Source organism: Colias philodice, chromosome 14 (assembly GCF_061535455.1).
Source record: "Colias philodice isolate Cphi_HAF_F1 chromosome 14, ilColPhil1 Martin Lab GWU primary, whole genome shotgun sequence".
NCBI lineage: Eukaryota > Metazoa > Arthropoda > Insecta > Lepidoptera > Pieridae > Colias > Colias philodice.
In genome coordinates, this window is record NC_143099.1 from 4303864 (window position 1) to 4317730 (window position 13867).

Consider the following 13867-nt stretch of genomic DNA (forward strand, 5'->3'; position numbering starts at 1 on the left):
TCATAATTAATAGCTTTTACGTTTGACTTTGATTATGATCAATATCGAAGCTAAAAGCTTGTGATATTTATTATTTTAAAATATGGTTCCAATACCTACAAATTGATATATGTTTTGTATATTTTGGCATAATAGCTGTTATCAAATGAAAGTTATAATCGACAAGTGTGTCATATAAAAAAAATTCGGTCAAAAAAATCAAAATATTTTCACAAAAGTGCAATTTACATGCCGATGATTCTAAATAATAGCGTTAAAATTGATCAATAGCGATTATAGCCCCATAGATACTGTATAAATTCCTATCACACCCAATAAATAAAATTCAAAATCGTTTCACCAATTAGTTAAGATTCACTATTCTACAGTTATAAAATAAAATCGTACACATTTTACAAAAACTAAATTCACAAACAATAAAACCAAAAACGCAGTTTTCATAAGCCGACCGCGCCTAAAATGATAACCGTACCTAAATATTTAATCAATGCCTGCAGCTGTTCGCGTCATCAAATTGCCATACAATAGGGCCGACTAATTGGCAATTATTTCATGTTTACGTAAACGACTCTTTGTACTATTGTGCATACGGTGGTCAATTAATTTTTGCAATCAACCCTTACCTCGCGTCACCGCCATGTCTAATAAATTATCCAGCTTGTTGAATTTGATTGCCCCTCCTTTTTGAGTCCGCTTCAATTATGCCTATGAGTCGTGGTATAATGCAATGTTGGGCAAATAATTAAATTACGAAAGATCACTTTAATTCACAAATAAACTGCGGCGTCAATATATATCGTATATATAGGTACATTTATAAATACATTGATATCTCCAATAAATACTCGTAGCACACACATTTCTCATCTCTTCCATTGATCAATTAATTTTACTGGTTATTCGGTGTTTTTATTTCAGACAGTATTTTTAATCTATATATGGACTTACAATTTATGTTTAAAAAAAACACAGAATCTTTCTTATTTAGTATAAATGTCTCAAAGCTGCAGCGCCGCTCTTGCATTACGTAGCCAAATCAAGGTAATCGTGTAAGCGACAGTGGAATTGCATTAGCACAGAAATATACCTACAGTAGTTGTAGTAGATAAAATCTAACAAATCACAAGAAAAAGGAATAGCAGTAACATTAACAACTGGTTTGCCTATGTTTATATTTATAAAAACATTTGAACATCGTTCCTTTTATTAGTCTGGTAAGACTTGTTATGAAGCTTATTAAATACAAGAATTAACAAGATTAGTCAATCTTAAATATTAACAGTTAAATAAGTTTAAAGTAAAAATTGATAAAGTTATTCAGAATTTTCATTTTGAGTCATAAAATTCCAGTGAGATGCCGCATCTTGAAAGTTTTTTAATATTAACGAACGGACTCCACAAGCTGTGAGTTATTTGAAATTTTGACTTAAAAATACTTTTTAATATAAATTTATATTGGTATATCGCATTCGACACACATATCATGCGGTTCGTCTCTATACTACATTTACGATAGGTATTAAATTTTCTTCCAATAATAAATACTTATCAATTTAATATCAGTTAAAATTAATGATTCTCAGTATTTTATAAAAAAATAATTATGATGCATAATTATATAATCAACCTAGGATCATTGCACGTATTTCATTATTTGACCGTTTATTACATAGATCATTGAGTTTTGAACTATTTAATTGCGAACTAAATAATCAAATCAATGAGAAAAATGAAATAAAATTTTATATTTAAGATAGAAACTGATTCGCGTGTCAACACTACTTAGAAATTCCATCTCAAATTACGAATAATATTAATCAAATCTTCCTATACCGTAGACATGTGAGGGAAATAAAGATATTGTACCTACGAATCATTCTGACCCTGACGCGGGTCGGCCAGTGATTGATGGTCCATACACGGTAGCTACTTTTAATCGTTGTATGACGGGTTGAAATTTCCTATTTTGTGTGAGTTGTGATGGGTCGATCCTACCGTCCGCGTCGCGCTGCTTTTCGGCAATATAGTACCTACAGTAATTTTCATGTCACCTTTTATTCCATTTCCGTTTCATTTTCATGTCAAAGATATTGGTACATGTAATTGATTTTTCGAATTTCTTAATTAATTGAAGATTTATTGTTTATAATTTTTAGAATATTGGAAACAACATTTTAAAAACGAATAAAATATGGGGCTTCCTTAGTAGGTAAAATCATACAGTAAACTTTCGGAAACAACAGGAAAAGTCACACAGCACATTAAATTTTTGTACGGAAGTGGTTGATAACACCTGGTGCGGTTTTTAACTACTAAAGTTTTGAATGCGTGATCGTAAAACCAAGGTGCTCTATATTCGATCACCAGACAAAATAAAGTATCAATCTAATATATAAAAATGAGACATATCACCTTATAACAAAATCGATCAGTGAAACAGATGTGAATTATATTTGTCCGACAAGAGGACATGGGACCAAATAAAATAATACTTATTTTTACCATTATTAGATCACAAACAAAATATTTCAATCAAGTGTGTACGATCGATCAATCGACTACCGGATTTCGAGTAGGGTTAAGCGGTCTCTAATATTTATTAGATAGAGATATTTTCTTAAGATATCTGAGAAACCTGGGTAAGCATTTTTATTAGTTTAATATTTATTACAGCTGTAAATTATAACTTAAAAAAAGAAAAATTGTAGAGATTTCAAAATATTGAATAGCTCAGATTTTATTTATTTATGATGTATAACTAAATCGCATCTGAAAACTGTCTTACACAAATACGAATCGTCGCCCAATGGTTATTTCTGTCCCGACAGTAAAGGGGACTCAAAATAGAAAAGTCCACACTCTCTCTTCAGAGCCGTTGCACGCACGCGGAAAACGAACAAAATTAAAAACACCGCCAAAACATTTGAGTGTGTACGAAACCGTGAAATTAAAACGTTCTTTTTCTAAAATAAATAGCAGTGCTAATTTTTGTAAATACGTCCATTCACGATGATTGCCCGGCTGCAAGTGGCGGCCATCTTGTTTTTTATTGTAAACTATTGTGCTGGTTGTGATGTTGACATGGCAGTCTATAAAGTGACAGTGAAGTTTTTGTGGACCGAGGAAACATTCCCAAAAGATTATCCGTTGCATCGGCCGAAAGCGCAATGGTCTGCAGTTTTTGGTGCGTCCATTTTGTGTTGCGGCATGTGCATGTGCTTATAAATAGATTATTCAAAGTGGGACAATAAGAAAACATAGCATTTATAAAACATCCGTTAGAAATGGGAGCACATTTTTCCGTCGTCAAAACTTTTCTCTTGTAATTAGAACAATCAAAAACACAATAAGAGGTCGGAAACTGGAGAGGGATAAGTTTTCCTTTTATCTTTCAGCTAAGTGACATTTCGCGGCATTGAGGCGATTCAATCAGATAAAGATATATTTATTTGTCCTCAACAACCTTTAGACAAAGGGAAAATTGTTATCGGTTTTCTTTTTACCTAATATTTATTTGTACGTTACGCCTCACATGTTTTACGAAGCACAAAAATACGATATTATCTGAGTTGTTTTCTTAAATTATTTGTCTTAGTGATGGAAAAGTAAATTCTAAAAATATTTATGTACATACTTATTTGGAATATGTTTTAAATGATATATATACAAAAACATTACCTACATTTTTTTCGTAATTCATAGACATATTTTAATAGTTCACGCTGTGTAATACTAATAAGTAGATACTGTATTTTGTAAATTTAATAAAAATATTGATAAACAAAAAATTGCATCCTCTTTGATATAAGGAAAGTAAATTATATAAAATTAATAATTTACATAAAAGTAACTAATGTGACTTTTTAATATTCATGAGAAAAAAATCTTCGAATTCGAAGAAAAGTCGAATAAAATTCAATTCAATTGATTTTTCAAGCTACGTAACAAACATACAAACCGTTTCTCTTTATAATAGATAATTAACTAATATTATCTAGTTTAGAATAGGTATTAATTTTTATATTAGATATAAATTAAAAGAAATTAATGAAATATATTTGTTTCGTATATTTTTATACATTTAATATAGAGAATAGGAGAAATATTTGTAAAGAATTCAGTCAAACAAAACAGGTAATTTACAGAGTTTAAATTCGTGTTGTCGCTTTTGACGCAAAAATACGCTATATTATGCGCGACACAAAAATTTGCGTGGAATGAGAATAAAAATAAAATAAATATTTCCGTATCGATGGTTAGTTTCATATGTTTTTTGTGTATAACGAGACATTTTTAAAGAATAGAAACTTTAAGAGCATTTTTGTGATCATAGTCTTTCCTATTAGTTAGTTATTCTTACTTTATACATGTAGTAGTTTAGTAATCTGCAGTTGCATATTCTACGCTATGTTTGTTACAATTATTTAGCATACCTAGTTAGCAATCCGTATTTATTTAAATTATATGCCTTTGTAAGGACATAGAGTTTCTCAAGTCTCGAACGCCGTTTTTTTTTATTGAAAAGACTGTATAGGTAGATTTTGTCAGGTACAATCCGATCCCGGTATAATATTTTTATTGAAATGACCCACTCAACTAGGTATTTAGTTATTTTTTAATAATTAAATTCCAGGTCAATCCCACAACTCTTCCTACAAATTGTACCACATCGGTGAAGTAGCCAGACAGACGGTTCGAAACTTTGCCCAATACGGGAAGCTAGATGCTCTGGTCCAGGAAGGGGATGATAATGCCAGCGTGTATGATCAGTTCTCTGCTTCAGCTGTGGGAGCTGGTACAGGGGAGACCAGTAACATGGTGTTTGTTGATGGCGTTCATAGTATGGTAAGAAAGATGTAGTGATAATAATTTTAACATTGCAAGTTATATCAGTTTATTTTTAAGCGTTTTATTCATAAATTAATGTATTAAAATTTTTTCACATGTAATGCCTTCAATCTATAAATTTCCTTATTTTTTAGAATATAAGATTGTAATTAATATCTAGTGTATTAATTATTCGTAAGTGCATGACGTTGTAGCTATTGATATTAATGAACTTGTATCAATTACCATACAAACAGCGCTATGTCTATTTAGATTTGATTTATCCATAATATTATATTATAATAGATGATCCAGTGAAGTTCGTACTTACATTTTGTGAAACATATTTTTCGTTACCCTCTTATTGTTTACTAACGTTCATTTATTTTCAAACAGCTAAAGCTTTATTGAAGCTTAAATTATATTCTCGATGTTTAGCGAGACAAAAGCACAGAAATTGATTTTACATATAAAAGTAACTATATATTTCTCCACACAGGTTTCAATGATATGCCGCCTGATACCATCACCGGATTGGTTCGTCGGCGTCGACAGCCTTGATCTCTGCGTGGATAACTCTTGGGTTGATCAGATAACCCTCGACGTAAGTGCTATTTTCTACAATATACGATTGTAAATTCTTGTAAAATTTGCTAAAAAAAATTGTTAGTAGGTAGTTCATTTCATCACCAAACATATTGAAATTTTCGTAGTGTCTTCTAAAACGTAGTACTTATTTCCATGATTTTAATATGAATTTGCTCTTTTCTGACTTAGCACTCAATTGTTTATTTATTGTTAACTCAGAACCTATAGAAATTTAAAGTTCACCTTTATATCAAAGCTGATGAAGCTACGTAGTATATACGTAGTACGTACGTACTTATTAAATTGTTTCAACCAACTTAAGACCGTCCACTCAAATCCTTAATCAAAAAAAACACGGTTGCCACGCAATCATATCCTTAACACGCTTTTAACAAAAGATATAAACAGGATTTATAAAAGCAATTACTTTGTTTAGTACATATTATATTTTCTATATTATCTGTGACCTGGTTACAATTTCTTCAGCTCCGACCGTTAGACGCGGGAGCAGCAAGCGGGCTAACATTTACGGCGCCCCGCTGGGAAACCTCCCCCCCGGAGCCCGTGGCGAAGCACGGCCCTCGCCAGCCGAACCATCCAGCCGCTGGGTTCTATTATCCTGGCTTGAAGGAACTGCCTACGATAGCTAAAGTGGAGTTTAATAAGGTAATTTTTATTAGAATAGATGTTGTGTTTTTGCAATAACCAAAATATTATGGCGGATTGCAATAAATAACAATATTATACTTAAAATTGTATCTAAAAAATATAAATTAAATTTATAATCTTTAACATGAATGGGTTGCTCTATCAATTATTATTTTTTGTGCTCAAGAGTGATAATCGAAATATAATCGTAGTTTGTTTTTCAGGAAAGCTTAAGCTATTCTAAGATATATATTCAAAGATATAAATACTAAAAGAAAGAAAGATAATGTTTCCAATAGCTAATACATAATTCGATAACACTCGAGAATGCGGGCTGACTAATAGGATTATATGGAGTGGTTCTCGTTCATTATATTAAAGATATGTGAAACTAAATGTATAAGTAAATTATTGATTAATTATCCATTGTTGTTATATGACGGTATTATATCCATAGGATATATTACACTAAATAATAATTACTCGTTAATGTAGTCATCACATTGACTAACGTTTTAATTAAATATTGTTGCTAGTTTTCCTATAAACAAATTATAAGTAATAAAGACAATTTCTTAAAGTATTCCTTTAAAAATATTTGCTGAAATAACATATTATATAATTAATTACCACATCGAAATCTCGAAATAAAATTCATCATACTAAGCTAGCTGAAAACCTTACCTAAAGAAACGAAGAATTTTATTCATTCCAATTACCATATCTCTTTGCTTACTTTCCGCATTAAAAATTATAGGATTAAAAACGCCGTAAAATTTACAGGTAAAGGAATATTCCACAAAAGAACTGAACGACTTAGCACGAAAAGAACTCTTAGTGAGCCTCAAGTTAAAAGACAAAAAGAAGGGTTTGCCGCGTCGAAAAGTTAATCTCCTTGAAGAGTTCAGGGAATTTACAACTAAAAGTTACATGGAACAATTGAAGGATTTGGAAGAGGTCCCCGTTGGCACCCCGAGGTCGAACGTTCCCGACATTAATGTGGTCGTGGTTACAAGATCGCCTGTTACGTGAGTGTTTTCCCTTTTTCCTTTATAACAGCTTTTATTTCCCAAGAATAATAGTGGAATCATACTAATCGCACCGTAGACGCCTCAATGGCGAAGGATTATGTTATACTTATTCCTAGTTCACAAGGATATAATTTATTTAAGTTATTTTATAGATGGTGAATAACCATTATTTAGTATTAATTACATGCTACAGTGCATTTTATCATAGTCAGTTAAAGTATACCGTATAAAAAATGTGTTATCATTAAACGACTCTTAAATTTACTTTTAGCTACATTCAACAATAACATCTTGTTTATTCTTCATTGTTTTCCAAGATAAATTATATTTAGTAGGCGACAAAACGGCGATTTATTTTGAGCAGATACGTATCTAGAGCAAAAAAACAACAACGCAATTCATATAAGTTTCTTAAAAATACTTTTTGTGTACAAAGATGTAGAGAATTTTTTACTATCTTATATATACAGTTGCGCCGTCTCCACTCAGATTGATAGGATAAAAGCTAAAAAAAGTAGCATGTGTTATCTTCTTATATATAAAAATGAATCGCAAAAGGTGTTGTTAAGCGCATAACTCGAGAACGGCTGAACCGATTTCGATAATTCTTTTTTTATTATATTCCTGGAAGTACGAGGATGGTTCTTATGTAGAGAAAACGTAAACATGTACCACGGGCGAAGCCGGGGCGGACCGCTAGTTTAAGAATACAATTATTTGAGTGGTTAACATCTTTTCAGAATTGGTTTGGAGGTTAATGAAGTTCCCATAAACCAATTGTCAATTTTGTTGTTTTACCTCTTTATTTTATGAGTATTATAGATTATGTGGGAGTACATAACCATTATCCATACTTTAATATTAGAAATGCGAAAGTAACTCTGTCTGTCTGTCTGTTACTCAATCACGCCTAAACTACTGAACCGATTTGCATGAAATTTGGTATGGAGATATTTTGATACCCGAGAAAGGACATAGGCTACCTTTTATTGCGAAATATGTACCACGGGCGAAGCCGGGGCGGACCTCTAGTTTTTATATAATTTTAATTTTATGTATTTCTTGCAGAACGACAACGGAGAAAGAGTTTGACAGTGAGCTTAAAAATATGGATGACGTCGTACTTGCCGTAGCACATGGAAAGAAATTAGGTCTTGGCAAACATCTGCCTAGGCATTTCAGATCTCGCTTGCATCACGCTGTTAATAAAATACAACGTTAGTATTTTTAATAGCAAACTGAATAGAGTCCTATTTTTATGTATAAAACAAAGCCTCAATGATTTGTCAAAATGCTTTTAATATATTTTTAATTATCTTTTCATTATCTTTAACAACTTATTTACGAACGAGTAACTATCACTCAACACATTACTAAGTGACATTACACTAACTCAATGTTTATAAGTGACTACACCTTTTTAATACCTATTAATAGATAACAAGACCCAAAGCTCAAAGCAATTAAATTAACTATTTATTTAATTTCAAGTAAATAAACTACGTTATATGCATTTCTCCTATAATTTTATATTAAACTCATATACTCTCAAATTTCAATCGAATAAGGAAATAGTGAACGAATAAATCGAAGCAAGAAATAGAGAACGAATGAACATGTTTCAGCTGACGACTGCCTAGTTTCGGAATGGAGCGAATGGTCGCCATGTTCCGTGACCTGCGGCTTTGGGGACAAGTTCCGTACAAGAAGTATCCTCAGGCAGGCTCGAGGGAAAGGCAGGGACTGTCCATCTCTAAAGGACAGAACGCACTGCGGGAACATCAACTCTTGTGCCCATATCGATTATTTTGAATGGTGATTTTGTTTGTGTAGTGTTTAAGTTTTGATATTGTATTTAATTAAATATTAAAATATGTAATTTCTTATTTGTTTCATTTAATAATTCACGGAAAAACATTTATGGTTATTGTATTATAACTATACTGACGTGACTAAAGTAATGTAGAGAAGTACAAATCCACAATTAGAAATTATCCTGTCTCCTATTATATAAATTACTGTAATGTGACTTAAGCGGAATAACATGTAACATATGCACAATAAACCCGAGTGTTGCCATATACATTTATAAGCCCCAGACGTCGTAAAAAGGAGCTTTATAGCGGTCAGTGTGAAAGACTATGAAATTGCTATATTGGCGAGATTGGGGCCGTCTAAAGTTTTAAATTAAATGGTAAATGACAGAGTGTTGCTTACATTGTAAGGGTTTTATGAAGGTACGGCGAGTCATAAATTCGCTAAAAAAAGAAACGCCATGTCACTGCGTCACTCAAGATACTATCGTGAAGTAACGCGTCACTCTTAAACCGTGATTATCTGGGGCCTTAGACAAAGTAACAATTAAAAAACGATAACGAAGTTAGAAAAGGCAAAAATGTAAGGGACATTGACATACGCCGCGTTAGATCACGTGGTCTATCTAATGTCAATCCCATACATTTTTCCTTTTCTAACTTCGTTATCGTTTTTTAATTGTTACTTTGTCTAAGGCCCCTTGATTGTATATTATGTCCTTAATATTATTTTTCTAAATAAATGGAAAACACGGTGAAGTAAATTTCAACTAGACTTTCTGAGCCCGTCATAATTTATAAGAAGTATTTACCCATATCATGTTCTGACCGTTTCTCATTTTCGTTGGATATCAAGTTACTTGCGCTGTGTTTGTAATAAAATTGTGCGATAGCGGCGTATTTTTCGATTACTCGGAGGGGGATAGTAAAATGTTAACAACATCCAACCGATGGCAGGACACCTCCTAATTTGTATTCGGTGCGTGATCTTCACAAAATCAAGGAGTATGTGATTCGATTCCTAGCCTCCTTTCATCTATATGGAGTTGTTTTTACCAGTGCTCTGCGGAGATCGCCCAAGAGTAAACATTTTGTGTTTCTATTGGCACTGTATGCTTTAAATTATTTAAGCATTTCGATCGCCTCTTGGTCCGTAAAGATACATAAGCTGATATGGGTTACCTATACATGGATAAAATATAAAGTCCTAAAGTCTAGAACAACGTACCTACTAACTATAATGTGTATAATTAGCGCAGTAGCTTTTTTTTTCTAAAATATATAAAGCTGGCTTCTTTTATGCAGGTACTTTTCAACTTATCTATAGTGTAGTAATTTTCTATAGAAACAATTAATATTCAAGTAACTTGACTATAAAAGTTCTGAAGCGTTTATATCCGTGAACCCTTCACAACAGTAGTACGCTTTTTCTATTAACCACCCTTTATAGATACCTTGTTCACTCAATCGGAAACATCAATTGAGTGTCTCTCCACGAGTTACATAATAAATAGGTAAAGTCTCATGTTTCACGCAAACCTGTCGAAATAGACATCCTTCATACCGAAACAGAACCATATAACTTGCGTAAAAAATTACTTTCCTTGATGACTTCATATACGGTTACCCAAGTAACTACCATAAAGAATCGCGTTATGATGTTACACTATTTCATTATTGAAATGATTTTGCAGCAAAGTTCGTGCCAACACGAATAAGGGAAAGGTTTCCAAAGGCACGTAGGGGTTATTGCTGTTTCTTGTTCGGGATGTGACTACGAATGGTTTGCTATCATTGTTTTAGAGGAATATTGACTACGATATTCCACCTAAATCTCTGCAAGTCGGAGAATATTGTTTTGCTAACAGCACGTGTGCTTCACTAGTTTTGCAACTTTGTACCTAGATATGAAAATTCACTCTACTCAAATAAAAAAATAAAATTGTGTTGGTATTTATTCATTTTTAGATGTTTTAGGCCTTCCAAAAAAAATTAATCTGATCTTGTTAACTTTACGCCAAAGTACATTGGTGAAATTTTAAATTTTTATTTTTATGCAGTACTAGCGGTCCGCCCCGGCTTCGCCCGTGGTACATAATATTCACGTTTTCTCTACATTAGAACCATCCTCGTACTTCAAGGAATATAATAAAAAAAGAATTATCGAAATCGGTTCAGCCGTTCTCGAGTTATGCGCTTACCAACACATTTTGCGATTCATTTTTATATATAAGATTAAATATATGTTCATGACTTCCAAACACATAAAACAACCGAAAAACCTTAGAACATTGCAGTGGAAGTTTTCAATTTTCCAACACATTACATTAGACGAGTTTCCGCGCGTCTCAGCGTGATTGATTCTCGCCGACGCGCCACTGATTGATTGTTCTAAATCGAGAAAAATCTCCTCAAATGCGCTTATTTCAATATTATGCTAGGTTTTAAATGTTTTCCGTTTACAGTATAGTTAACATTTTAGCTAGGTTTAGGAATTGAATTGATAATAATATGAGTAAATTTGATTCGTGTAACTGCAGTAACAGTAACCGTAAACTGCACTCTGCAGTAGAAGTAACATCTCGGAACAAAACAAATAATTGAACACATTAGTAACACTTTTATTAAAACGCTATTATAAAATGTATTTTTACATTATAAATTATAAGTATAGTATAAAACAACATGACCAGCCTAAACTAAACTAATACAAGGAAATAATAAACATAAACAACAATAATTAATGCCAATCCATTACATTAACCATAGTCCTCACTCGGTTTACCTTCCTCGAGTGTTCCAACTTTATTGTTCTAGTGTCATTCCTTTTTATGTGCGGAATCTTGGCGAAATCACAGAACGCAAGAGTGTCGTTCGTGTTACAAACTTTATTTCTTTTAGTGACTTTTGAATTTTATATTAAGTGCAATCAATTTATTATTAAGTAAATCATAATATATTTATCTAAAAATTTATCCTGTTAAAAACTCTATTTTTATAAAAATCACGATGAGTCTCTAAAAATTTTAATCGCTCCTAATCCTTTTAAAATCAATGGAGAAAATAGCAGACATAATTTGAGAGCCAAATATGCATAATTTACTTTTATCGATATGACTGTATCTAATCACTCTTGCAATTAAGAGATTCTAACGACACTTTCAAGCTTCATATACGATAGATATATACGTCTACATTTATAGAAACATTAATGGCATTGCTAGCTTATACCTAGGTATAATATTATTATGCGTGGAAAGGAATTACAAATACATAAAGAGATAATAAAAAAGCTCAGCTTCTGAGACAGTCGATTATTAAAGCAAAAATCTGAAACACTTAAAAGTTTTCCATCATTTTGTTATATTCTGCATTCCTACTATATAGTTTAATCATGCATATTTAAATTCCAAATTGCACTAAATTTATCAGTCAGTGTCTTTGAATGCTATCAAAGCCCCGCCATCCCACGGGAGTACTTTAGCTAAATGTTGGTGTAATATTTTATTCACGAGCGCTTCTAGGTTACAAATGTGTATAACTCTAGCTTAAACCACTAATTCGCTTGATGTATGAAACTTTCCTTTTACTCGTATAATCTGACAATCACAGGATGGAGTCTTTATCTTTAATTTAACATGGAAATAAAGGAACATATTTTTTTAATAGATTGTTATTTTTTAACATTTACCTATACGCAAAAATTATTGCTAATTATGATTGAAATATGAATTTCTGAATTATAATATCCTACTTGGCAGCTGTTGTGTTAGTTGTTATACGATAGAATCTAGAATCCTGTTCTAGGTGAAAAAGTTTTAGCCACATCTCGAAGAAGACATTTTTTCTTTCATTGAAGGTAAAATTAATTTTGCACACTGAAAACAATTTAAACTGTAACAAATAATATGCACATTGCATGTTTTATAGATCTGATTTCCCAATTTCTTTACTTTTACAAAGTAAGCTAGCTATAAACATTAAAAATACCAGTACACACCGTATTTCAAAATTTGTTTCGTGTAAAAGATAAGAAAAAGTTTGTCTCATCCACAGCATCGCAAAATAGATCAAGTTGGCCATTAATCAATCAGACACCAGCGTTGGGAGGGTTGAAACTCGTTGAAAAAATGCGACCAAAGTACCTAAATCACTTTGTTAGCTTTTTTGCTGCTATTTATTCCGAAGCCAATTTGAAGACATGCAAAACAAAACTTGCCGACATAAACAACTTATTTAATATATAATATTTAAAAAAAATTAAAAAATATATTCCGGTACCGGGAATCGAACCCGAGCCTCCTGGGTGAGAGCCAGGTATCCTAGCCACTAGACCATACCGGATTATGTTGAATGTATGAAATTGAAGAAACTAATCTTTCAGTTCGATACCATTTATTCCTTTTTTCAAAATAATATTATTGGTTTTGAGTAACTTATCGTACTTTATTTGTGTTCGTAACTAATAATGTTGCTACTACATAATACTATTACTATATCTTATTAGTTGTTTAAAAATAAATTCTCAAAATAACAACTCTTAGCAGACGTGATTAATTTAAATTGAACACAAGGCATGTATTTTCTTAACCTCGTTTCTAAGACTATTAACGCGTTAGAAGTATCTGATAATTTAAATTTCAGTTCTTTACATTATGAATTCATGTAGCATAATGCACACGTGTCGCAAAGCTTGCCAGCTGCAACTACAACTTGGACCATTTTCCAAGATATTATTACAACTAGAAGACTAGAAAATTACAGCGGTTTAACGCCTCCATTACCAGATGTTCAGTTATAACAAATAATGAAAAAAAATATATTTCTACCTCATTTCGAAGTTGAAAGTATTCTCAATATAGAAATGATATCAAATTTAATTTAATTAATTCAAAACGCCTAAGGGTAGGCACTATTCCTTTAAATATTTTGATACTACCTAAGTAGTATATTATTATA

The 13867-nt window shown here is 31.9% G+C and overlaps 2 protein-coding genes and 1 non-coding gene across 3 annotated transcripts in view; 2 read left to right on the forward strand and 1 right to left on the reverse strand.

Annotated features, from left to right (window-relative positions):
- Dok (docking protein homolog) overlaps window positions 1–13867 on the forward strand; it is a 246996-nt gene that overhangs the window by 200795 nt on the left and 32334 nt on the right. The gene's annotated exons all lie outside the window — the stretch shown is intronic.
- Window positions 2785–8967, forward strand: LOC149482763 (spondin-2-like). Its single transcript, XM_089703359.1, has 7 exons — window positions 2785–3184; window positions 4634–4845; window positions 5327–5431; window positions 5902–6081; window positions 6847–7091; window positions 8163–8311; window positions 8720–8967. The coding sequence occupies exons 1-7, from the start codon at window positions 3010–3012 to the stop codon at window positions 8911–8913; spliced, it is 1260 nt and encodes a 419-aa protein (XP_089559485.1). The 5' UTR covers window positions 2785–3009; the 3' UTR covers window positions 8914–8967.
- TRNAE-CUC (transfer RNA glutamic acid (anticodon CUC)) lies at window positions 13181–13252 on the reverse strand. The gene has a single exon. It is a non-coding gene; the product is annotated as a tRNA-Glu (tRNA).